Genomic DNA, 21,896 nt, shown 5'->3' on the forward strand with positions numbered 1-21,896 from the left:
CCATGTAACCTCTACTTGTTGGAAGCAGAGCTGCAATGATGAATTGATATCTATCAGTTGTCAACTATTAAATTAATCGCTGACTATTTTGAAAATTGATCAATCGGTTTAAGTCAGTTTTTGATATATAAGAAAAATAAAAAAAACATTCTGATTCCAGCTTGTTAAATCTGAAAATGTTCTAGTTTCTTCTCTCTTCTGTGACAGTAAACTGAATATCTTTGAGTTTTGGACGAAACAAAAAGACATTTGAAGACGTCGGCTTGGGGGAACACTGATCCACATTTTTAACCATTTTCTGGCATTTTATAGACCAAACAACTATTCCATTAATCAAGAGAATAATTGACAGATTAATGAACTATGAAAATAATTGTTAGTTGCAGTCCTAATTGGAAGATTGATCAATGGAATCAATTAGTCAAAGTAAAAGTCATGAAAGGATGCATTCATTTCAGCTGAAAATCGTCCATTAATGTGCACATGGTTGCATTTTATTGAATTGTTTTGGAGAAACTGGCAAACATTTTAATCTTAATTTATTTTCTACATCTGTTAACTGCACTAATGCCTAGCCATGCCTTTGACTTTGATGTTATGACTTCACATTAGTTTTCTTATCCCACAGTAATCATTTATTTCAAACCACGTTAGAGTCTGAAATTGAAAGGAACGTGTCACAAAATGTCCCTTGGATGCTGCGAGTCAGGAGGTTACACTCCTCTTTAAACCTCCATTGCGTAATAGTTTGAGTTGATTCTTAGCAAAAAAACCTTTGTTCTTTCACAAATATGTACTCATTCATGTGTAATTACTTCCACCAACTAATCAAAGTATTCTTGTAAGCGTAGAATCTGCCATTCAGAATCATTCAGATGTATTCTGAATGATTCTGAAATCGCTGGAATGAGGGCCGCCATGAAGCGCCTCCATCTTTAAATACATTAGCCAAAGAGGGACTTACCTCTGCCTTTCGCACTTTTACACTCAGTGGCACCGTGACGAATGCCAGGGGCAGATTACTCGCCAGGGAAGCGAAAAAGAGAATGTTAAAATAATTACATTATCAAAGGCTAGACAGAGCCACTGAAAATATATTAGTTTGTTTACTTGCAAGTAGAGTCAGTTTACAGCACTCACAGCATAAGTACAGAAAGTGACTAACGTAAGCCTCAAACAGTATCTCATTTATGTGTGAAATACAATCATAATACACAGTTGGTGTCGTCAGTGGTTATCTTGTCAGAGTCGATGACGTCCCCTTTATCTGTTTAGAGAGACGCATGTTCTGTCCTCAAGCTGGGAATCTCCTCTGCCTGCTCTGCCCTCAGAAACATCCTGTACCTTTCACAAGGACAGACGATGGCTCCATGGTATCTTGTTTAGAGTAATCAGTATTATATGGTATTCTTATGCAAACAGTATAATAAATAACAAGAGGAAAAGTATGTAAATCATAATTTTCCTAACAGAGAATTAAAACGGAAACGCGAGTTACCCTCATTTTGCAGAGACCCGTATACTATACCAGAAAATTAGCCATGCTGCAACAAAAGCAGTGCAAATGGCCAGCAGCATGTGTTTACGACTGAATCGGCTATACGTGCTGCTGTGACAGACGGTTGAGGGCTGGTAAACTGTGTGACAGATGATGTATTTAGGCTCTATTTCTTTTCAGGTATCCTGGAATTCTTTCACCACCAGCTGAAGGACATTGTTGAGTACGCCGAGCTCAAGACAGTGTGCTTCCAGAACCTGAGGGAAGTGGGCAACGCCATGCTGTTCTGTCTGCTGAGCGAGCAGAGTCTGGTACGCATTTCAATTGGAACATTTCTAATTTAAGTGCAAATGTGATACATGGAGTTGATTTCCAACTAAAAAGTCATATGGCTTATCAGTGCACTGACATTACATCTATGGTACAATCACTGAGGCGCCTGTACGCCAGTCTTATGGTATAAAATGGGATAGATTTATTTAAATGATGGCCTTTATCAGGAGACTTTCACTTATTCAGCATGCAATTAAAATGTGCTTCCATACCTTAGCATGTCAGTGTTTTGACTTTCTATCTTCCTCCCAGTCACAGGAAGAAGTTTGTGATTTGCTGCACGCTGCACCTTTTCAGAACATTCTTCCAAGAGTCCATGTCAAAGGTAAGACTAAACATTGATTTATTTTCAAGTGGAGAGGAAAAGCGTGAAAAGCCGGCAGTTACTGACAGAAGTGAAATGCAGTAATCCTTTTAATATGGGGTTAACACATTTTCAGGCAGTCGTTGCTGCAAAGCATCCATAGTGTTTCACTGGTTTATACACAGCCAGAGTGACAGATGTGTAATGAATAAAATAAAGAGAGCGAGAGAACCCTGGCAACTTCCTTACCTCACCACAGCTCCCAAATGAGGGTGACTGTCCGATTGTCTTAGTTTTTGAAGCTTTTTCAACCATCCGACAGTTGTGAAGCATACTGGCAGATAGGGTTTTCTTATTGTCTTATCTAGCTAAGATGAGAATCATATACATGGCTGCATTGGTTTTAAGTAAGTCTAAATAATTCCCTAAAATAGCTGGGCACTGTAGGACTGCTTCCAGCCGCGGACTAATACAAATATGGTGTGATGGACTCAGAATAAACAGTGTGTGTGGCTCATGGTAACATGTCGACCCAGTGCAACAGCTCACTGTGTGTTTTTGGACCACAGTGGAGCTCTGTGGTACAGAGGAAGAAAGCGATATCAGGGTTTGGATACTGTCGATACAATCCAATCCTGATTAGTGGTTTGTATCCTATCATCTGTGAGTTGGTTCTGACAGCAGTTCTCTCTGAGAACAAAGTGACACGAAGCAGGGCCCAGTTCACAATGTTTCAAATGTTTATGTTCCAAATGTTTAATGAAACACACAAGAATATATAGACTAGATGTTCTAACAGTCACTCCATTCACTTGGATGACGTGAGAGTACTGTAGATGGATGAGAAAGAGGCTGCTTAGAAAAGGATTGGTTCAAGGTAGGTCCATGCAGATACATCTTCAGGATGGACAACAGTGTAACAATATGATACAAATGTATGATGCCAATTTAAACAGATGAGAGAGGGCTTTGATTTAGTTACAGTTCAGAACAGATCCACAGCCTGTAGGAGCGGGACTGCAGTTATTGATGTTTTACTAATTAGTGTACAATAATTTAAGTTTATACGTAGTAAAACTACAGTAATTCACATGGTTTGTTGATCTAGAGGAACTTGGAAGGAATATTTACAGTGATGCAATAAGTTTGTTTGATTCTTTGCACTTAATGTGTGTGCTGATCATTTAAAACGCATGGAATTTCATTAATATTACATTATTGATTGTGCACCTTCAATTACCTTTGATACTCTCGCTAGAGGGGGGCAGGTCTTTTTTTTATTTATTTTTTTATACCAGTGGCATTTTGAGTCGGTTTAGTGGAGGGTTTACCGCCACTCTCGCTCTCTTCATGATTCTAGAAATAGATATCGCTTTGTACTAATTCTTCCTGTGTAAAAGTAAATAATTATACTTTTACCAAGTGGTCCTGTGGATTATGACGAGGGGAATCAGTAGAGCGTCAAGCTATGGCTTCTTTCAGTGGAAACCTACACAGCAAATACTTTGATTTGTTGACAATAATAAGAATATAGAACATCACCAGACTCATCCTTTCACGCTTTTCTTTTCCTCACTGTGTGCAGAGGGGGAACGCCTGGATGCCAAGATGAAGCGCTTGGAGGCTAAATACACAGCGCTGCATCTGGTTCCACTGATAGAGCGCCTTGGAACCCCACAGGTACGGCCGCTCCAACAACGCCGGGACAGGAAGCTGTCATTATTGTTCCCTGCAGAATCGGCATTGTTATATCATGCAACAAGTTAAAGATGTTGACCAAATGATGTGCTGATCATTTGTTTGTAGTCCCGCATTGCCAGACCTATCTCCGCAGCACTGCGGAGGAAGGTCTGGCAACAGGAGCAGAAACTCCGGGCTAGGATAAAGGATGGTCAGGGTTGTTTGCATTTCTTTAAATCAATCACAGTCGTCTTGGGCGGCACTAAGCTCCGGACGCAGCGACAATGAATCTGTAAAATGGTCTCAAGAAAAAACTTGTTTCGGTGGAACATTTGCACCCCGAAAAAGAAAACGCCACATACAATATTAAATGAAGTTATTGAAATTAGCTGGATAAATGGTTAGACTTCATTTGCTCTCGCCGCCGTGTGTACTTCTTCCATTGCAAATCCCCGCCAATCAGTGCTCAAACGTCCCAGTTAGAGCGGAAATGCCATAAACATATTCTTTGTAAATCTTTACAATCATTCCCCGAACAAACCAAGCAGGCCTGCTCGGTTAATGTTGCTCGATCCGACGGAGTTTAAAGTTAACACAAAGTAAGCGGAAAGGGAGGGACGTCCGGCGGAATCTCTGGCGGCACCGGAACTATCCGGTAAATGAACAGTCGTCGATATAGACTTATTTTTTTGTGATGTGAATCCTTTAACGTGTCTCCCGCCTCTCTTCTCTTTCAGCAAATTGCCATTGCTCGCGAGGGCGACCTTCTGACCAAAGAGAGGCTGTGCTGCGGTTTGTCCATGTTCGAGGTCATCCTCACACGTGTGCGAGGCTTCTTGGACGACCCCATCTGGCGCGGCCCGCTGCCCAGCAACGGCGTGATGCATGTGGACGAGTGTGTGGAGTTCCACCGTCTCTGGAGTGCCATGCAGTTTGTGTACTGCATCCCTGTGGGAGCCCACGAGTTCACAGTGGAGTGAGTGCAGCAGCAGCACACACATCTGTACTGCATCCTCTCAACCACTTTTTGTGAATTGTTTTATTTTTTAAAGTGCCACATCTTTATACTCATGCACCCCGTTCCTGCTTTTCAGGCAGTGCTTCGGAGACGGCCTCCACTGGGCCGGCTGCATGATCATCTCCCTCCTGGGACAGCACCGACGCTTTGACATCCTCGACTTCAGCTACCACCTTCTCAAGGTGCAGAAACACGACGGCAAGGATGAGGTCATCAAGAGCGTGGTGAGTTGGAGAGATGACGATTAGCAATGTGCAATGGCAGCTCATGACACAGCTGTACTAAAATAGTCAGAATTCTTTGTTTTTGAATGTCATCATAAAACTGGGGAAGGCTAATTGAAACAATTAGTGCAGTGCTGTTTGTCCCGTCACATCAACACTGATGGACATTTCTCACCATTTTGTGACATTTTAGACCAAACCGCTAATTGATTAATCAACTATAAAAATAATCAACAGATTAATCAACTATAAAAATAATCAACTATGAAAATAATCAACTATGAAAATAATCAACAGATTAATGAACTATGAAAATAATCGTTAGTTGCAGCATTAATTGGAAGATTGATCAATGGAATCAATTAGTCAAAGTAAAAGTCATGAAAGGATGCATTCATTTCAGCTGAAAATCGTCCATTAATGTGCACATGGTTGCATTTTATTGAATTGTTTTGGAGAAACTGGCAAACATTTTAATCTCAAATGATTTAAAGAATCCTTTTCTACATCTGTTAACTGCACGAATGATGAAAATGAAAAGACTCGGCTAGCCGTGCCTTTTGACTTTGGTGTTCTTACTTCACATTACTTTTTTTATCCCACGGAAATCATTTTTTTCTCAACACAAAGTCTGAAATTGAAAGGAATGTGTCACAAAATGTCCCTTGGAACTCATGACAGGCTTTGTTTTTTTAATTTTGTCATAAAACTGGGGGCGGCGAATTGAAACAATTAGTGCAGTGCCATTTGTCCCGTCACATCAGTTGTATCACATTATTTTGAACCTTTCAATTTAACATATTCTATCATACAGATACACAAGCACTTCATTTGTAAAGGAGTCTTTAGTAATCTGCAGCAGCAGTGTTGCTGTGTGTAGCGGCTCGGTGCTTCACTTTACATTGATCCTTCAAGCGGCATTAACTCCAGGTTATTTAACTTGTAACAAGCTTACTGTACAAAATGTACTGTTGATTAACCAAAACACGACTAAATAATTGTATTAAGTGGAAAGATCTTTGTCTGTAATTACAACATACCTGTGTATTTCTGCTCCTCTTTAGCCACTGAAGAAGATGGTCGACAGAATCCGCAAATTCCAGATCCTCAACAATGAGATTTTTGCCATCCTGAACAAGTACCTGAAGTCTGGAGACGGAGAGAACATGCCGGTCGAACACGTCCGATGCTTCCAACCCCCGATACACCAGTCACTTGCTAGCAGCTGAGGTGGACCAGTCTGAACACTGTCAGCATTACTAGACTATCCGCAAATATTCCTCTTACTTTGGGTCTTTAGTAGCAAAGGACCATTAAATGTATGGAAGGTGGCCCACTTTTTTTGTCAATTTTTTTTTTTTTTTATTCACTTGTGCCTTATCAGAAATGAATTGATATTTTCCCTTTTTGGATAAACTATTATGTTTTATACTTGCAGAAAGCTATAGATCAGGAAGGTGAAATTAGTTTTATCAGATACGTATTTAAGGCTTTGCAGTGGTGGAATGTTAAGGGTGGACAGTAACCTATTTTAAGTTGGGGGGGGTGTGAGTATTCTATATTGTAGAACATGCATGCTAAATATTTTAAAGGAAATTAAAAGGTAACAAAGCTCATAGTCATGTTAAGCATTTATTCACTGTGCCTTGTTTCAAATGTTTTAATCATTTTAATTCAATAAATATGTAACAAATCTGTCTTCATCTCAAGAGCTTTTCATGTAAACACTACAAAAAAAACTTCCAACTAAAATTGTTGTCACTTTCAAGTATCACGAAAAACTCAATTATAGCGACTGTCTCTTTAATGTCGTCATTGTCAGCAGGACCTCATAGAATATATATTAAAACTATTATCGAATTGATTTATAGAAAGTAAGTCAGTGCATGAATATGCATGTACATATAACAAAACATTTCTATAAAAAAAAATTACATTTTCAGCGCTACAGAGGAATGAAATTAAGTTCTAACAGTTACTGAATATGACCAGGTCATATTCTGAGAATGAAAACATTAATACAATCCACTGGTCTGTCCAAGTCACTTTCCCCATACAGTTGATTGTCTTATTGTTGTCTTACTTAACAACAATGCTATGGTTGGTGAGTCAGTAGGCAGCTGGAAACAAACAAAAAGCCTTAATGATCCAATGAGGAAGTCATTGCCCCATTCCTTCTAGAGACGCTGTCAGAAGGCAAGCCCATTTCTCTGTCCTCCATGTTCTCGGTGGACTCGTTACGTAGCAGTTCATAGTGGGACGCCATGCCGTTGGCCGTGGGAAAAGCCCGTTCGTCCTTCCTCATGGACACAGCGAGAGAGGCCAAGCTAACACTAATGTCTTTGAAGGCGTGGAGCAGGAAGATGCCCACGATGATGGTGAGGAAGCCACTGAGGGTGCCGATCACGTCGTCTGCGCCCATGTGCCCCCACTCCTTGAAGAGGATGGCAGAGCAGGTGAGCACTGATGTGGTGAAGAACACGTAGTAGATGGGAGTCACCAGGGAGGTGTTGAATATGTCCAGAGCCTTGTTCAAGTAGTTGATCTGTGTGCTCACACAGGCCACCAGACCCAAAAGCAAGATCCATGCCAGTGGGTTCCTCGCTACGCTTTTCCCAGCAATTGCTTCCTTGATGGCGATCCCCAGTCCTTTGACACAGGACACTGATAGCGCCCCAATTACTGAGCAGATGGTGATGTAGACAAGGATATTGGTCTGACCGTGACGGGGACCCACAACAAATATGAAGATGAGGGCCACGATGATGACAAGAGTGGCAAAGACAAAAAACCCTAGAAAAAAAAACCGAGTAAGGGTGTTTAGCTGGACTTTACATAAATGAGAAGATATAAAATATGAACATGGTTGTAGTGTTTGGTCTTAAATTTAGCAAAATGGGCAACATTCTGATATGGAATAGCTGTATTTCAGTTTGTGCTTCAGTTTTAATATTTTTTGTTGTGAAGCATGACTAGGAAGGAAACCTTAGTGAAAGAAATACTTATGGACAAGATCTCTGATGTCAGCTTTGTTCTGTACCTGGGTCAACCAGCTTCTTGGCCATGTGCTCCAGGCTGCTGATCTCTTCCTCTTGCGGAGCGTGGATAACCATGGTGGTGGAGCCAAGGATGCTGAGCAGGCAACCGAGCTTCCCGTGCAGGTTTAACCGCTCTGTCAGGAAGTACGACGACAGCACCGCACTGCAATAACATTTACAGGGGAGTCAGCAGACGCAGGGATTACAGTCCACAATGTACAAATAGGAAGAGAAGCCAATTTAGATGAGGTTTTAAAGGGGTGATTATATCTGGTATTTCACACTGTTCCTTAAGGTCTCCTAATAGGGTATGTAACATTGGTTGGGCTGAAAATTGCCCAAGTGCTATTTTATTAGGCCCTTATCTACCCTGTGAATATGGCTCTATTTGGAACAAGAGCTTTTCTTCCAAATATGGTATGCACATGAATATTTAGATGAGCTGCGCGCTGATTGGTTTGAGTGAACCACATACACATCCATTGGAGACGAGACAGCAGGTCTCATATTTCAGACACTGCAAAGTTATACATTGTCTGCTATTTCGTTATTAAATTCACTTCTGAGACTTTTTTTATGCGAGAAATCAACTATATAAAGCTCAAATATGGGCTGTTTTACGAAAATTGATGGCTAACTGCAAATTTGTTAAGACGTGTCGGACTTTAGGAGCTCCACACAGTCTGACGAGAAAACGGCAACCTCCATACCCAGTGAGAGTCACCGTTTCTCGGTTACTGGACTACCGGGGCTCGGGGCTCCGTGGAGCTGGCTGGCTGCCAGCTGCCGGCATAACTAGAGTATATTTACAGTTTGAATTTCGTCACGTTACTTATATAACATCTACCCCAAGGTCTTATAAAGCTAACTATGGTGTCAGATTTCAATGTAATGCATTTTTGTGAATTTCAGAGGAATTCTAAGAGGAGGCTAGCTAGCTCTCATTGATAGAGCTCCATCCAGCCGCAGGCTCTATCAATGAGACTCGCAGACAAGAGGCGTTTGTTTCCCCGATGGTTTGTTTAAATAACTCAACACATTATAATTACACACATTATAAGATTAACTGGAACCTGTGGTAAGAGATTGCTGGCGTAACAAGCTCGCTGACCGCGCTCTCACTCACACTCCGGCCATTTAGCAGGAAGAGGGGGAGCTGCAGGCCCTGGAGCTCTGTCAGGGCAGCGGCGTTTGGTAGTTAAAAACTGTGACTTTGCGCGGGTATGGAGCACCGTGGACTGCCAGCTGTGACGGAGCTCCATCTACCAATCTAGGAAAGCAGGCCGGGCGGCGAGGCAGCAACACAGGCAGTACCGGCCGCTGTACTCCGACACGCAGTCGGACAAAATTTGCAATTAGCAATCAATTTTGGTAAAACGGCCCATATTTGACCTCTACATAGTTGATTTCTCGCATAAAAAAGTCTCAGAAGTGAATTTAGTGGTAAAATAGCAGATGAACAATGTATACAATTTCTGAGATCTGCACGACCTATTCAGAAGACTACCTGATCTCAGATCAGTGGTGTAGCCTGTGTAAACGTTGGAGCGTGACAAAGATAGAGACTAGAGCCAGATGAGGAGGAGGAGCTTGTTGAGATTCGCCCGTTTTCAGCGGCAGTTTCAAAATGTGAGATTTGCATAGTAAAGAGGTATCAATGGGATTTTGAGCTTCTATGTATGTCCTATTTGCCCTCCGAACTGTCGTTATTCATCTATGACAAGGTAACATCGGTTTTGCATTCTATCACCCCTTTAAAAAGGTGCTCTAAGCGATGTTGGGTGACGTCACTTCTTGTTGACGTTCGAAGTATTTTCAAACTCCCTCCTCCCATCCCCTCCCCCTCCCTTCCGCGCACTAACCCCCACCCCAAAATCCTTCTTATCGGTTATTGGCTCCAACACTGTTTGTTATGTTTGGTGGTGCAGGTTGGCGCAGTTTGCTTTTGTTGCCGTTTGTGGAGCCTGGGCTGTCTACAGAGACCGTGTTTTTTTTTTACAGTGTGTTCAGGGGACAGGCAGCTAGCGGATAGTGAGGAGATGTTTGCTGTATGTGACAAAAAATGTTGTAGCCTAAAAAACGCGTGACATCGCTTAGAGCACCTTTAAGTGTCCAAGTCATGCAGTGAGTCATCTGTACCTGACGAGCACACTGAGGGCTCCCAGTGGGGTGACCAGGGTCGCAGGAGCAAAGGCATATGCTGCGAAGTTGGCTGCTTCACCAGCTCCCACTGTATGGGATTACAACACATTCAGTTAACTACCAAGTATGGAAAGGATAATTATGTTGTAATGAAAGGCAGGCAGAGGTAAACACTGAAATAATGTCTGAAGATTTAGTGTGTTGCAACAATATCAAGTACACAGATACCCTCCCATGTAAGCTCGGGTTTGGTATTTTGCAGGTCAAAAGACATCTGGGAGTCTAGGTTAAAAGTTGGTTTTTAGACATTTAGGCTTGGTATATAATAGTTTAACAGCATTTCAATGAATAGTGAGGACCTACAACACACTAAAAATATTTAGTCATTTAAAAAGGTATTGAGGACACAACAGTTAATTAGTCTAAGAAATATGCTTTCAACCAACTTCACCCGTTTTAATCTCAACATTGTGTAAATCACCAGATCCATGCTAACTGGGCGTGTGATCACATTAACTACCGAGTATCATTACTTACTTGATAGTAAACCAGCCCACCATAGCCATTCTTTGAGATATGCATGACCGCCCTGGCCTGAAGAACAACAAATTTTAGAACATGTGATTCCACTCATTTGAATAACATTTGCATGTAAGCAAAACCCAAATTAAATAACCATCATTCTATAAGTCAGGCAGCTGCACTGAATTTGAGCTGGAGTTGAAGTGACATGGTGAAGTTAATGTTTACAGTGCTGATGACTCATACACACACATCCATAAAAACACAAACACACCCTGCAGATGTGAGTAAAACTAAACAAGCCTGAAATGTAGGGCAGGTGTAATCAGGTGTGTTAATGGACTGTCCCCATTGGTTTGGCTACTGAACTGGCTTTCAGTGTTGCACAACAAGAGCAGGGAGTGCCATAAGTCCGCTGACAAAGTTGGACAATTTGTTCCTTGGTGTAGGTTATTTGTAATGTGCATTAGATACTCAGAAAAAGGTCAGTACCTGCACGCATCGATCCCTTCCTTGCCAACCTCAGAAGTCCTTTCTTCTTGAGAATAAAGCTGCCTCCAATGAAGATGCTTGAGCTGATGGCCAATCCCAGACCGATGTAAAAATCATACTTCCCCCTGTCCTGACCCATAGTGAGGCTGGATATGTTGGCAATGTGATCTGTCACATTTACGGCCAAACAGTGCAGATGCTGACCAAAAGTACAGTTCTGGCCAGCCCAGACACCTGAGAACAGAGCACATGGAAGACAAAGCATGTATCAGCTGCCGTAAAAAAAGTCAAAAAGGGAGGTTTTCAGCATTATTTTCTTACAGCAATGACCTACCGTTTCCAAAGGCGATATTACAAAGTAGAAAACTGCGACTGTGGGGAAAATCCATCAGATTAACAGTAACGATACATTCATTATTATTATTCATGCCGACTGATCCCATACAAACAAACAAACACAGAAATGACAGCCCAGCCGGTTGTCTGGGTGTTGTACATATAACGTCTTGTTAACGGTACTCTATCAGCATTTCAACATTTTACTTTCAAGTCAGAAAGTGACTGGCCACCGAGGTTAACCTCATCCTGGGCAAGCTATGTGCAGGGTTACGGCATGAAGTCGCCTTTTACACCCAGTTTGCCAACCATCTAGCTATTAACGTTACATGTCAGTAATTTACACTATTCTCAGTGGCAGCAGCAATGTGGTGGTACCACGGCATTACATTTGGATAATTCTACGAGTATTTAAATGCCAGTATATCCCTAGTTAGCCAGGTTAGCTTTTATTAGCGCGACGGCTAACTGGCTGGCTAGCAAAAGTCGCTTAGCGTTAATCAAGAATCTGGGCATCGGTTGCTTGCTAGGTTTGAGAAGTCATAATGAGAGTTTAATACCTGTCCAAATGTGGCTGGTTGTTTGCCCAACAAAAACAAAGTGGTAGTAGCTGGAGGTTAGCTAATAGCTAGCCTACTTCCTGGCTCTGTGGCTAACCATCCCATAGCTACTGCGTGCTCTCTCCATATTCAGCCAGCAGCGACCAACTCCGCCTGACGACTGCCGCACTGCGAGCTTCTTCTTCTGCTTATCACAGGAGCTGTGGTCACTGAACTGGGTGCCCTCCGCAGGCTGAAGCCCAGTATCACAGTATCACACATACAATAAACTAGAGGTGATTACAAAGTTAACTCTTTTTTTTTTTGTCTTTATTTATTGGACAATGGGAATATTACAGTTCAGGAAGTGTACATAGATAATACATGAACTCAAAGTATCTCCTCTCATTGCCCTTTTTTCTGTCTCTTCTATATCTCACAAACAATTCAGAACTATTTGACAAGAACAAGGGATGTAAAGGTTATAGCATATTTACCACATAAGGATTTGAAAATAAAATAAAAAGGAAAAGGAGAAAGATAAGAAAAGATGTTTAAAGCCCTGGCAGTATTTTCTTCAATAATTACATAAAGAAATAATACAAGGATATAGATTGGTTAGGCACACCTCTGTTTTATAAAATGCATTAGTGTGATGACCCTCCCAGTGGGCACAGTCAACTCTTAATAATAATAATAACAATAATAATAATAATTGCCATGAGATATTTATTGCAGTCATTTTACACTACATTATAAAAGCACAAACTAACTTATTATGATTTGAAAACCCTCCTGATTCAAAATCATGTACATTAGAATAGACTACTGCAACCAAAATGACCAACATAAACGTATTGTTTAATGACAGTAGGCTATATCATGAATTGAGGGAATAATTTATTGTAAATCTGTATTAGCAAAGGCAAAGCAAACATACATTTATAAAATATTGTACAGGTGATATGTAATTTGATTTAATACTTTAAAATAAGGAAGATAACCAAACCCTTACCAGTGAAATGACTCATAGGGCTTTTAAGGATAGTGTATTTCTCTTAGACCCTTTAGTATGACAAATGCTTGCCAAAGCCAGCACATCACTTTCAACATGTGGGTTGGTTGGTCAAGTCACTAGGCATCCATATTAAACCACTTCTGACAAATAGTAGAAATGAAGGAAAACATTTGTTTTAGGTACATAAATAATCCATAATCCAAATCACATCACTGAATATTGTGACAAAACAGCCAGTAGCCACAGAACAAAAGTTTATTTTTGGTATATCAGCTTTACAAATCCCTCCTTTTGACAAAATGCTCTTTCAGTCATTGTTAACACTCACCTTCTACACAACTCCTGGTTTAAAGACACTGATTCTGAAATGACACTGAATCAGTCCAAGTGTAGGAGATTCTACACTGATACAGTCTAGTATTGGGAGAGAAGGAGAACATTCAAGGAGTCTATTAAAGCTTTGAGGGCAACACTCTGGATGAAAGTAAACAGAGTTATTGGCAGTTTCTATTTTACCACTTACTAATGTTTTGTAAGCCTCTTTGTAACTATTTGCTAATTAGTAAAAATGAAACAAAGGTCGGCACATTAACGGTTCCCCTGTTTAAAAGCTATGATAGGTGAAGAGACGGTCTCATGATGTTGCATTCGTAAGTATTAATGACGTTAAAGATGGAATGATTTAAGAAAGAAAGAAAAAAAGTTTCACTTTTGGAGATATTTGTGGGTTACACAGTAACTAAGAACGGTTCCATAAGAAGATTCTAGTAAAATGTTAAACTAGTTAATAACTAGTACTAGTAATAAATACACTGTTTGGTCATTTAAACTGGACAAGTCAAGCATAGACTGTGTTATAAGACAGTGCTTCCCTACCTTTTTGGACTGAGGTCCCCCTACAGCCCTGTCAGATGTACCCCTTCATCGGTATAACACTATTTATTATGTAAAAGTGGATATTGTTAATTTTTTTCACGCAATTGAACTGTCAATATTGAGGTAGGTTGGGTCAGCAATCGTACTATTACTAGCCTACTAGGCTACTACTATTTGGAGTGAAGATTAATGTTTTAATCTTTACTTTTAGCTAATCATTTGAACAGTTTAGTCATTACTTTTAAAGCTACTTGTTTAAAATTCTGTGCCCGCTTGCTAACTAGTTGTCACACACTTACATAACTGCAACATGTAGTGTTCAGGTGTTGCAGTTAACTTAAAGCTTTAGTGAGTAACTTTTAGATATTAATGAGCATCCGTTACATTCCAGCTGTTGCCAAATGAGTTGCTACAAAGCTAATTAAGACTATCAGCTCCACACAACTCTCTCTGGATTTCTCAGTGTGACTATGTTCAGAAGATTGTGTCATACGGTGACTTTCGCGCGCAGAAACTCGAGTGAAGATAATGACCTCTTCTGAAGAGTCCATCATGTTTTTTTAATCCTCCGTGTCCTCCTACTGCGTGGAGGAGGGGTGGGGGCTGTGCGTGATCATAGAAGACTTGTACTACGCACTATAGCTTTAATGTTAATATGTGGATATATATCTTTTAAACAAATCATAATTTAAATTTTATTTTTTCAAGTTAGTTGAGCTACCCTACATTTTTTCACGTACCCTCTACCAACTGTAGAAGTAACCTACTCCCTGGGCTACAAGTACTCCTGGTTGGAAATCACTGTTTTAAGAAATGCAGTATGGCACAAAAGTAATGTAAATGTGAGGGCATCTCAATCAGTCTGTCTTCTTCTTCCAAGAAATCAAAGCCTCTTGGGAAATGCGGAGTAAAACGACCCCGACGCACACTGTCGTCAGACCACAAAGCATGGCAAGGCTGTCTGTTAAAGTCAGTGTCGTCCACTCCTTGAAGAGAAGAGCAGAAGCAAGAATCACAGTGGATGTGAATGTTACATAGTATATGGCTTCAAACATGTTGGAGCTGAAACACTCCAAGGCCTTGTTGATGAAGAAGAACTGGATCAGGATGCTGACAGCCAGAGTTCCCAACAAGCCCAGGAAGAGAGCCAGAGCTCTGCTGCTCGACGGCCCTTCTCCAAAGACGTTTGGTGCAACCAGGCCAAGTCCTTTGCTGCTTGGAACAGTGAAGCTTCCCAAGAGGGAACATATGGCAACATATACCATGATGTTTGATGTGCCGTGAGCTGGAGCAATCCACACAATGAGTATGACCAGCAGCAGGACCACCAAGAGGGCATACACTACAAACACTGCAGGATGAGAAAGGATGTTTTTATATATCTTCATATACAATGCCATTATATTGTATAGTTCCAAAAAGTTATTAATTCAGAATAAGTGCTTACTTTGGATCAGTAAAACAAAAAAGTTCGTAGTAACTAGACTAATTATTGGCACTTTTTACTGCTTGCAATTCTACTGTGTACACTCATCTACGTATATTAATTTTGGAGGACACAATATTTACCAGAGTAAATTAAAGGCAAAAAAAAATAAAAAATTGACTTTGTCACCTGGGTCCGATAGCCTCTCCTCTAACTCCAGTCTCGATTTAACAGTCTCCGCTTTAGGGGCATGAATGATAAGCATAACAGAGCCACAGCAACATAATACACAGCCAAGCTTTCCCAGGATATTTAAATGCTCCTTCAAGATCCAAGAAGCCAGCACAGCCCTGCATCACACAAAAACACCATCTTGTTGCAAAATACACAAGGCAATTCATAGAGTTCTGAGAGGATTATACAGTGTAATCATGACTCTGTCTGCACTCTTGTGCTTGGTGGATGTACTGTAGATTAATACAGTGACACAATGAGATTAAAGCAGTTCATTCTGGTTTAATGCCATGGTACCTAAATGATTCATACAGATTGAAAAGAAACATTTTCATATTTAACAAACAGATCAATAATTAACCACATCTGTGTTACCTGAGGTAACAAACCTGCCTGATCAGCAAATGTCTGCTAGGACTCACATATAAGGACACATCTCTTTGTTACAGAGTACGACATTTCAATTCAATACCAAAGTCTGTTATTTACTTTACTTTTAACCCGTGTACACACACACACACATATATATACATATATATATATATATATATATATATATATATATATATATATAGCTACAGTATGTTGCTGTATGTATACAATATATGATGGATATCAAGCTAAAAAAAGCCATGAATTCTCTCTTGGACTTACCCAAATAACACTCCAAGGGCTCCTAGTGGTGTAACTATTACAGCGGGGGCCACATTGTACGCCACGAAATTCCCAATTTGACCAACAATCACTAATGAGATTCATAAATAGGTGTGTCAAAACATTTAGCCTTATACATTCAAATATTGTTTGAAATGTAAGTTATGGACATTGCCCAAAACTCAGAATGTGATTTCTTTTTTTTTTCTCAATCGCTCTGACACAATCGTCAAATAAACATTGTCAAACTATATGACTATTTATATTAACATTAAGTCAGTTGTTCACGTGACTGTAGTCATTTATATTTGCTTTGGCACAAAATGCACCGAGTAAGCCTTGCAGATCAAAATAGTTTGCATTCATTTGCTATTGAATCATATTACTCTCAAATGCAACTATACACATGTTCATTGTGTAAATCCCTACATGCAAAATAGAGCAACCAACAATCACACTAACCTGTCACACATATATTAGATAGATAGATAGATAGATAGATAGATAGATAGATAGATAATAGGTAGATAATAGTTATGTGGTGGTGTTGTAAAAGTTGTCAGATGGTTAGACGTAGGCTAGATGGGGAACAATACAACTTCCTCACAATTTAGAGCAACCAAACGCAAACAGGTGACAGGTGAATATATCACAGCAGATTGTTGTAGGGGGTGGCTACATCGTGCCTAAAGATTTTTCCCTCATTACATTGCAAGTGAGGATATCAGGTGTGATGTTGATAAATGTTGTGACCAGACAGAGAGGAAATTGGATGACCCTTGAGGTTGATATACATTTGCAGCGTATTTTCTTTTTTCTTGCACATCTTGTACAGTATTTCCTGATCATTTTGCTGTTGTATATCTTTTTTCTGTAAAAGCTTTCTTTATGTATTTACAGTTGGTTAGTGTGTACACACAATGAGAAAGTAGCGTGTGGCATGGCTGACATCAATACTTTTCAGCTGCCTAAATATACAATGTTAGCAACTGGACAATATAGCATAGTGGGTAACTATCACCCTTTCATTTGACAAGATGTCTTTGCATTTTGACTGTTTTGGTCTAAGCAATGATAAAGGAACCTTTTGTTTTGATGACAATGATGTAGTCATTGATGGATTTATTTTCACTTGAAACATGATTATTTTGATAGAGTAATCACCTTTTGCAGGTCACATAGAGTGGTGTGCTGAATGTAACCCGTGGTGTGAGGATTGTCCTTAGAGTTTTGAAAATTGTACGTTTGTTTCAGTAAATGTGCCAAAGCGATTGAGAAAACTGACAGACGGTGCTATACTTACTGGACAGTGTGCCAGCCCACCACACCACATCTGTGAGGTACGACCCTCCTAGGGAAAATACAGTGACAAGTTTAGTCTGTGTGGCCTGCGGTGCTTTACCCAACTTATGGTAATTTGTGATCGCTTCCTCTTGTTTAATGTAATAATACGTTTTTTTTATTTGAAAACATTACATACCCAGGCCAAGATTATATTTCAGGTTAGGTTGGTAAAGGTTTAGCTATTTGGTCCTTTTGATGTTAAATTATTTAATTAACAAATGTTTAATTATTGTACAAAAGTATTTGCTGTCAAATCTATTCATGAAAAAAGTCGTATATTATTGTGGTGTCATATATGTCATTTCATTTTAAGTTATAGTCATGTATTTAGATGTGGTGGAAATGACATTGGTTCATTAAGCATCAGAAAAAAATGTTAAAAAAAACGCCGAATTATATTGAAATTGCAGTGAGACCACTCCTGGACTTCAAATTTAGACATATTCAAAAAAACTTGTGAGACTGTTATCAGTATGATTTGAAAAAAAAAATATTCCTATTTCACAAGGCCAAAGGTGCTCCTAGTTGAATAACCACCTTTATATGGTTTCCCCACGTCTACCCGTGTAGATATTCTCATGACTTAAAGTTCTCCGGTGCAGTTTTACATTTATATATTTCTTTGTTTCATACATGTACCCATTTCCTCCAGGGCAGCATGTGAGGCTCACACATGGTTTCTTGCTTTAACCCATGGATGTATATTACTGTAAGAGAACCCCTGTATTCTTGTTATAATGTCGGCCTACTTGCTGTTGTTTCAGTGTTAACGTTACCTCTGTCGCGGGAGCGTAATATTCCCTTTTTTTGAAGCACAAATGTCGACCCATTAATGAAACTTGATACTACTGCTATCACTATTCCAGAAACGGGAAACGAAACACTACTTGGTTCCGAGTTTACAGCCATTACTGCGACTGTTGTTTCTTTAGTTTATCTTACTGTAACTGCACAATGACTGAACACTCCAGTTTCGTAGTTTGGACTAGGAAGTGAGAAAGTGCGCATGTGCGGTTCCTCGAGCACCCGGCTGCACCATCCCAGCACTTAAATTTAATAAATGATATAGGCCTGTAGGCCAAATTCCAAAGGGCTTATGACAATTCCCCACCAATTGCCTTCACGTTGCAATGAGATTCAGTTTGATATATGAACAAGCTGTCTTTGCCTCTGAAATGTCACTCTCACAGAAATAAACCTCCTAAATTACCACACCCTAGAGGCTGTTTATAGAAAATATCCTTTATCGTAAGCTTCACTATCATGTATCCCTGAATATTCATCCCAATAAATGAAATTACATCTTAAGCCCATTCAAAGGGGATCACATCAAAGCATTGTCTGCTGTAGCTGCAGTGTTCTTATATGTGCCATTGTCAGTTTGGAAAGTACACATTAAAAAGGAAATTGGGACCTACACACTGGAATAAGAGTAGGCTGCCTTTTACAGTAAATCATTTTGCTCATGGCATTTTAAAGACTGGTCTTTCTCCTAGCCAAGACATACAAATATCCCTTTGAAAAAAAATAAGGATCCAGTCTGAAATAAACTGTCAAGCATTACACTTTTAGATCTCTCACTATGTGTCTGCCTTTCTGCTAGAGGGTCTTTGAGCAAGATAACAAATGCTAGATAGATAGATAGATAGATAGATAGATAGATAGACAGACAGATAGATAGATAGATAGATAGATAGATAGATAGATAGATAGATAGATAGATAGATAGATAGATAGATAGATAGATAGATAAACAGAGTTTTTTCTTCAACTTTCTTTTGGCAGATTTGTGGGGCTTATATTGCAGTTACATTACATCTAATTTTCCACATAAAACCTGGACATGAACACTGTTTCTGATGTGTCACAATAGCTTCTTTCTTGCCCTTGAATTAAATGTCAATGCCACATGCGCGACATTATACCTCCAAATTATGCAATATTCAATTTTAAAACAGTTTTTATTCAATTAGATTTAAGCATTTGGATCGAATGCTTTTAATATGTCAAGGATATGAAATACATTGTGAAATAAATAACTCTATAATTAGCCTAAATAAACATCTAAAATGATATGAAATATGTAACTGTAGCTAAATAAAACATCAGTGAAATAAATACCTGAGACACCCCGCCACCTAGTGGACAGTTTACTAGGCCAGCACCGCCCCTCGTATGTCCCGCCTCGAAATCAGAAGGAGCGCACATTTTATGACCCTGGGCGGTACGAGCGGGCGGAGTAGACTCAGTGGACAACGGATCCAAATCACCTCGCATTAGAAACCTCACGTCAGCGAGCTGTTGTGGTAAAGATCAATCGCATTGAATGTCCAAGTTACGACTACGTAATTTGTTTCCATGCCTCGTGCCCCAGTACGCGACCTGTCAATCAAGTCCATTATGAACGTCTTGTTAATGCAGCAAAGCAGCTGAGGGGACGAGAATAGCTTGAGAAGAGACCACAGGTAATTTAGAAATTTGTTGTAAAAAATGTACATGTTATCCGCTATGTTGCTAAACTTTCCGGAACATTGCTTCTAATTCTGTTCAGTGTCATGTCTCAGAAGCTTGTTCATCGTTGCCTGGAAGATGAGAGCTGGTGCAGCGTTAGCTAGCTAACGTTGTGTTAGTATTAGCTGCCTATCAAGCTAAGTAGCTAGTTAGCCTTAGCCGTCAAGCTAATGCGAACATTATCTAGCATTATGTGTAGCGTTATGAGCGTATACTGCTGTGTCAGTCAGTGTTATAACCCGCTGGACTAGTGTCTATTATCATGTATCAAAACCAGGTTAGAACCACGGTACCAAGGTTACCAGAGACTGTGCCCTTGCTAGCATTTAATGCTACAATATTCTCGTTTTCTTTCCAACGTCTCATTTAACATTAAAGTTATGGATACATCTTTGACCTAAAACTCTAGCGGTAATTAGCTAGCTATGTAAATGAAGCTAATGCAGGTTTTTAGTTTACACGTCATAATAGTTTTTGGATTAAGAAAAATAACAGGGACAGTCGCATTTGAAATGGTCGATCTACATAAGTAACTTTATAAATAATTTTGTGTAACGTAACTTCCACTGAAACGTTCATGACAAAAGCAGCAACATGTAGCTGTTTGCTGTCGAAAAGTAAGTTTGTGTATTAAAGACCTGTTATTGAAATGGGAGTGATTCAGTCATATGTTTTCAAAACTGGCGTTGGGCTTCCCTTTTGTTTACATTTAGGTGATAATATTGGTTGGTCATGCTATTTTCACCCTGACTGTGTAAATTAACCATTTTGGGGAAATCTTAGTGTAAGGTTTCATCTAAGGTGTTGAACTACGTTTTTATTTCAAAGGAAACTGTAAACAGGCCTGGAAAGGAGCATGCTAATGTTCTCCAACCTTACTTTATTATTAAGTCATGGGCTAAAAGCCTATCCCTCATTGATTCATAGGCACTTAATAATATCAGTCATTTTTAGCTGATTCTCATTTAACTGGTTTGTAACTTTTTGAATTTGTCTTGTATTTCAACACAGCCTTACATCTCTTCATCTTGCAGGTTGGCTGCATTTGCAGCCAGGAGAGGAGAGGGGAAGATGCCTTCTCCATCTTATACCCTCGATGCTCAGCTGAGATTTCATGACAAATGGCTGAAGATAGACTTACAGGTATGTGTATGCTGGGTATCGTATGAAAAAAACGGTTCTAAAACAACTGTATTGCTTAGTTTGTTTTAGAAGCTGCGTTGTTTCTAAATTGTTGTCAGTCTGACTGTGTTGCATCATGTTGGGGACATACTGCAAAACCTCTAAACCTTACTGATAAGTAAATGTGTATCTTATCCCTTTTTCCAAAACATTTATTCTACAGTGCCAGAAAGTGGATGTATATTACACTTGTTAGCATAAACATCCAATATGTTGCTTCTTTAACATGATCAGAGTCAAAGAGAGAGTCAAACTGTAGGGGCTACATTTATTGTAATAACCTGATACATCTGATCACTTAAGACATATCTGCAACCTCTGGCCTGCAAGCTGTATCAAGCCTCCTCTTGCACAGATGATTATTGTTTTTCCTGTAATGTGAGAAGAGGTGTAGCCTATAATATAAGAGTACATTGTGTTTGGAAACAAACCCATGATTGTAATTATGAGGTATTTTATCAGTATATGATGGATTTATAGAAGAAAAGGAAACAACACTCTAAATCCACTGTCTCATTCTACGTA

General features: G+C 39.7%; 4 protein-coding genes across 8 annotated transcripts in view; 2 read left to right on the forward strand and 2 right to left on the reverse strand.

Moving 5' to 3' along the window:
• The window catches only part of cyfip1 (cytoplasmic FMR1 interacting protein 1), a 44,684-nt gene extending 37,930 nt beyond the window's left edge, over window positions 1-6,754 (forward strand). For both annotated transcript variants that reach the window (XM_078259828.1, XM_078259827.1), the window contains exons 26-31: window positions 1,679-1,809; window positions 2,084-2,156; window positions 3,721-3,815; window positions 4,553-4,791; window positions 4,910-5,057; window positions 6,122-6,754. In XM_078259828.1, the coding sequence (XP_078115954.1) occupies window positions 1,679-1,809; window positions 2,084-2,156; window positions 3,721-3,815; window positions 4,553-4,791; window positions 4,910-5,057; window positions 6,122-6,286 (851 nt within the window). In that variant the 3' untranslated portion in view covers window positions 6,287-6,754. The remainder of the gene's footprint in view (window positions 1-1,678; window positions 1,810-2,083; window positions 2,157-3,720; window positions 3,816-4,552; window positions 4,792-4,909; window positions 5,058-6,121) is intronic.
• nipa2 (NIPA magnesium transporter 2) lies at window positions 6,677-12,325 on the reverse strand. Of its 2 annotated transcripts, XM_078259830.1 has the most exons (7): window positions 12,148-12,203; window positions 11,586-11,623; window positions 11,252-11,485; window positions 10,775-10,831; window positions 10,235-10,325; window positions 8,098-8,258; window positions 6,677-7,850 (listed from the first exon to the last, which is right to left on the reverse strand). In XM_078259830.1, the coding sequence occupies exons 3-7, from the start codon at window positions 11,388-11,390 to the stop codon at window positions 7,198-7,200; spliced, it is 1,101 nt and encodes a 366-aa protein (XP_078115956.1). In that variant the 5' UTR covers window positions 11,391-11,485; window positions 11,586-11,623; window positions 12,148-12,203; the 3' UTR covers window positions 6,677-7,197. The 2 variants fall into 2 exon arrangements, with proteins under 2 accessions (XP_078115956.1, XP_078115955.1); XM_078259829.1 differs by lacking the exon at window positions 11,586-11,623 and having other exon boundaries at window positions 12,148-12,325.
• A 2,387-nt stretch (window positions 12,326-14,712) lies between these two features.
• nipa1 (NIPA magnesium transporter 1) lies at window positions 14,713-18,658 on the reverse strand. Its single transcript, XM_078259831.1, has 5 exons — window positions 18,455-18,658; window positions 17,638-17,685; window positions 16,335-16,425; window positions 15,636-15,796; window positions 14,713-15,371 (listed from the first exon to the last, which is right to left on the reverse strand). Exons 1-5 carry the CDS (start codon window positions 18,585-18,587, stop codon window positions 14,878-14,880), a joined length of 927 nt encoding a protein of 308 aa, XP_078115957.1. The 5' UTR covers window positions 18,588-18,658; the 3' UTR covers window positions 14,713-14,877.
• Window positions 18,659-19,939: 1,281 nt separating this feature from the next.
• Window positions 19,940-21,896, forward strand: part of herc2 (HECT and RLD domain containing E3 ubiquitin protein ligase 2) — a 52,670-nt gene continuing 50,713 nt past the window's right edge. For 2 of the 3 annotated variants that reach the window (XM_078259833.1, XM_078259834.1), the window contains exons 1-2: window positions 19,949-20,143; window positions 21,224-21,332. In XM_078259833.1, the coding sequence (XP_078115959.1) occupies window positions 21,261-21,332 (72 nt within the window). In that variant the 5' untranslated portion in view covers window positions 19,949-20,143; window positions 21,224-21,260. Of the gene's footprint in view, window positions 20,144-21,223; window positions 21,333-21,896 lie in introns of all 3 variants that reach the window. The other variant, XM_078259835.1, reaches the window with a different exon arrangement.

This window comes from Sander vitreus, chromosome 9 (assembly GCF_031162955.1).
Source record: "Sander vitreus isolate 19-12246 chromosome 9, sanVit1, whole genome shotgun sequence".
NCBI lineage: Eukaryota > Metazoa > Chordata > Actinopteri > Perciformes > Percidae > Sander > Sander vitreus.

What these genes read in the sequence shown, in the direction of transcription:
- nipa2 (XM_078259829.1), bottom strand. Translation starts at nt 11,390, where the DNA reads ATGGGTCAGGACAGGGGGAAGTATGATTTTTACATCGGTCTGGGATTG. An exon ending in GAAGGGATCGATGCGTGCAG is followed by an intron (nt 10,832 to 11,251) that starts GTACTGACCTTT and finishes GTTGTTCTTCAG; the next exon opens with GCCAGGGCGGTCATGCATAT. An exon ending in GTGGGCTGGTTTACTATCAA is followed by an intron (nt 10,326 to 10,774) that starts GTAAGTAATGAT and finishes AATCCCATACAG; the next exon opens with TGGGAGCTGGTGAAGCAGCC.
- nipa1 (XM_078259831.1), bottom strand. Translation starts at nt 18,587, where the DNA reads ATGGCTGTAAACTCGGAACCAAGTAGTGTTTCGTTTCCCGTTTCTGGA. An exon ending in ATTACGCTCCCGCGACAGAG is followed by an intron (nt 17,686 to 18,454) that starts GTAACGTTAACA and finishes TATTTTCCCTAG; the next exon opens with GAGGGTCGTACCTCACAGAT. An exon ending in GGAGAGGCTATCGGACCCAG is followed by an intron (nt 15,372 to 15,635) that starts GTGACAAAGTCA and finishes CTCATCCTGCAG; the next exon opens with TGTTTGTAGTGTATGCCCTC.